Source organism: Suricata suricatta, chromosome 8, assembly GCF_006229205.1.
Source record: "Suricata suricatta isolate VVHF042 chromosome 8, meerkat_22Aug2017_6uvM2_HiC, whole genome shotgun sequence".
In the NCBI taxonomy this organism is placed as follows: Eukaryota; Metazoa; Chordata; class Mammalia; order Carnivora; family Herpestidae; genus Suricata; species Suricata suricatta.
In genome coordinates, this window is record NC_043707.1 from 111823382 (window position 1) to 111827024 (window position 3643).

The 3643-nt window shown below is 51.2% G+C and overlaps 1 protein-coding gene across 1 annotated transcript in view; it reads right to left on the reverse strand.

Annotated features, from left to right (window-relative positions):
* Positions 1-590: 590 nt before the first annotated feature.
* The window catches only part of PPIE (peptidylprolyl isomerase E), a 16544-nt gene continuing 13491 nt past the window's right edge, over positions 591-3643 (reverse strand). Inside the window, exon 11 of the mRNA XM_029946747.1 lies at positions 591-3643. Coding sequence (XP_029802607.1) covers positions 3624-3643 — 20 coding nt within the window. The 3' untranslated portion in view covers positions 591-3623.

Genomic DNA, 3643 nt, shown 5'->3' on the forward strand with positions numbered 1-3643 from the left:
GGCCAGGGCATCACAACGTCCGTGTTCACGGTTTTCTAAGTTGGAGAAGTAACTTGTCCTGGAAAATTCCCGAAGGAATAGAGGCAGCATGGAGCCAGATGGATTTGACTCTTGGTTCTTTTTCTACGGTAGGGCAGGATATTGGTTCTTTCCTTCTAAGCTGTTGTAAAGATCAGGTATGCACGTACACATTTAGGACAATGTCTGCCATAAAAACACTTAGCCACTGGAACCTGTTGGCATTATTACAAAAGGATCTGCTGATCTGCTGAGCCCTTTCTCCACTTGCTCAGAATGTGTTCTGCAGGTGATGGTGTACTTATTTCAGAGCTGTGCTTTCTCCTGAAAATCTATACCCTGCAGTCTCTGGAGGGAGGACTTTGTGTTCCCACTTGCATTCAAGGCCGGAGGAAAGTGCCCGGATATGGCCAGGGCTGTGTTCCTGTGTTCCCAGGGGCAAGGGGATCCCGCCAGCCTGCTGAAGGTGCAAAGCACTCAACCCACCTTTTAAAAAATCGTTTTTTTCGTTTATTACAAAAATAATGCAGTTTTGGAGGACAAATTTGAAAAAAAATCTGAAATTGTCACAGTTGTAGGACTCAAACAATTATTTTGGTGAATTTATTTCTAGGCTTTTTTCTTAGGACACACATATATAGATGTTTACATGGTACAGATACGTATTTTTACAAACTTGGGATCATACCATATTATATAAATTGCTTTGAAAGATGCTTTTCCCACTTTATCATGTAGTAAAAATTTTCCTGTTAATAAATATTTTTTGAAAACATGACTTTCTAGGTTTTTAACACCCACAGCCTACAGGACTGTGTTCACAACTAAAAAGTAGGTCCCCAATCCCTTCCTGGAGTGTCGCTGCAGGCTTTTGGGGACTGTGACATCAGAGCCAGCCGCACCCGAGGCCTGACATGCTGTCAAAGAGGGAACCCTAGCAGCTGCAGGACCAACTCTGGGGCCACAACCTGAAGGAGTCCATGCACTGGCAAAACCCAGCCCTGTTTGAGGTCCTGGGGCTGAAGCAGTGCACACGCAGACCAGGAGGCTACCTCGGACGGGAGCCCGGCAGACCCAGGAAGGCCGCAGGGCACCCCTGGGTACAATTCCGATGGACTAGAGCCTTCCCAAGTGATGGGCTTGGTGGTATGCTCTTAGTAGCCCAATCAGGCAGCCAGGCCACTGCTCCCCAGGCTCTGGAGCCCCTCCTGTCTGGCAGGGAAAAGCCCTGTTTCCTTGGGTCTCCCCAAAGGGTCCAGACCAATTAAATTACAGGGGCCATGACTGTGTCTCCCCCGAGGGCCTTGGGCCCCCTGCCACAGGCTGAGGCTAGAGCCCAGTAAGCCTCTGAGGACCCCATTTAACTAGGGGGAGACAGGCTGAGCTTCCTATCCCCGCTCTGCCCTGCTCTGGGACTTTGTAGCCCTGTCACCCAGGCCCTGGTTTACCTCTGTATAGGGCTCTGCCCTGAATACAGGGATAACAGAGGCAGACACTCTGTAACGCACTGGGAGGCGCACTGGCACACATGTGGGTGCTACCAGGAGACAATCGAAAGCAACAAGGTCATCACAGGAGTCAGTCCCCTCTTGGGAGCTGGCTGTGCTACGCCCTTTATACACATCCTTTCCTGGTGACTGACCTGTGATGGCCATAGTTTGCCCTCAGAGTGGGGGCCTGTGCTTTGAGGAAAGTTCTCTTTTGGGAGCTCTGTAGGGTCAAGGGTAACCATGTGGTGCATCCTAGCCACAAGGAGACAGACCCCAAGCAGGAGCTCAGCCAAGGGCTGGGAGTCCACTGGGCACACAGAAGCCAGAGGAAGAGCTAGCAGGCCATCGTCCCCCACAGGGGCTACCTGGGGTCACCAGGGCCGGGAGGCACCAGGCGCGTCCAGATCTCAACTCAAGATGAAAAAGCCCAGCCCCATGGATGCTGAATGGTCATAGTAACCCAACCAGAGAGGTGCCTAGTGGCCACAGGCTCAGTCCCTGCTCAGGCCTTTGGCAGGTGAGGGATGCTTGAAAGCCACCTTAATAAGCATGGAAGAAGTGAGCCTGAACTGAGGTCCAAGCAGTGGCTGCATTAGGGGGACCAGACTGTGAGCTCAGCATGGGGTGGGACCATTTGCTTAAGCCCTCAGCAAACTTTTTCTGCAAAGGTTCATGTCATAAACATTTTAGGCTTTGAGGATGTGTTGTTTACTTTTATGTATCAACCTGGTTAGGCCACCACGCCAGTTTTTGGTCAAATACCAGTCCAGATCCTGCTGTGAAGGTACTTTTCAGATGTAATTAATATTTAAAGCAACAGGCTGAAAGTAAAGCAGATTACCCTCCAAAAGGTGGGTGGGCCTCATTCAATCAGTTGAAGGCCTTTAAGAGAGAAAAGACTGAGGTTGCCAGAAGGAGGAATTCTGCCTCTAGAGAGCCTTCAGACTTGAATTGCAGCATCAACTCTTCCCTGGGTCCCAGCCTGCTTGCCTGCCCTACAGATTTCTGACTTGCAAGCCCCACAATCACGAAGCCAAGTCCTTAAAATAAATCTTTCTCTCTGTATACACATATCTACACACATCCTATTGGTCTGTTTCTCTGGAGAGTTCTCACATGGGGATCATACAGTATCTGTCACCAACTACTCAGCTCTGTCCCTGTGACAGGGAAGCAGCCACAGATAATATATAAACAGATGGATGTGGCTGTGTTCCAATCACTTCATGCACAAAAAAGGCAGCAGGCTGGATTAGATGCATGTAGTTGAGTGACATCCTGTCTCCAGACAAATAAGCACAGTATGTGGCACAGAGAAGGCATTATGAGTTATAAAATACCGTGTGAAAAATTCTGTACACCGGGGACACCCAGCTGGCTCAGTCTGAGAGCATGTGACTCTTGACCTCCGGGTTGGGAGTTCAAGCCCCACATTGGGCACAGAGCTTACTTAAAAAATTCTGTAGAGTGAATGTGAAGAAATGGACAAATGCATCACTGAGAGTGATAACTATACTTGCTGCCTATGATACTGGCCAGCATGAGTTCAGGGGCAGAGGCAGCAGAAGGCAGGAACGTCTCCACTATCTTTGATTTCCACCGTCCTGACAATGATCTGACAAGGGTACCTGGCTCGAGTATGTATTACTTGGCATCTCAGGGAACCACCCAAGGGAGGAAAGAAAAGCTATGCCCCATCCCTTTGCCAGCCTAATTCGGCAGGACCCTTAGCCACAGACGCAATCTCTGACCACTCCTAGAACTAGCTGGACGCGGCAGTACAAGAACTAGGGTTTATTTTACCAGAAGAAACGTCCGGGCGCCACAGTGGCGGGCCTAGGAGAAGCCGTGGCAGCAAAGGCCCGGAAAAGGCCACGCACAGTGCATCCACGGTGGGGAAGGCGGCCCCTGTGACAGCTCCCGGGCCCACGGCCACGCCTGGCAAAGAGCCAGAGGGAGCCCAGGCCGTACCTGAGAAGAGCTGCTGCGAGCTGACCCCGAGAAGGGCCACAGCACAAGCCCCTGCTCGCCGCAGAGGGGACGGACACGCGCAGGTGCTGGCTCCCAGGCTGACGGCTCCCGGATGCGCAGGGGCAGAGCCGAGACTGCGCCGACTCACACGTACTCCCCACAGT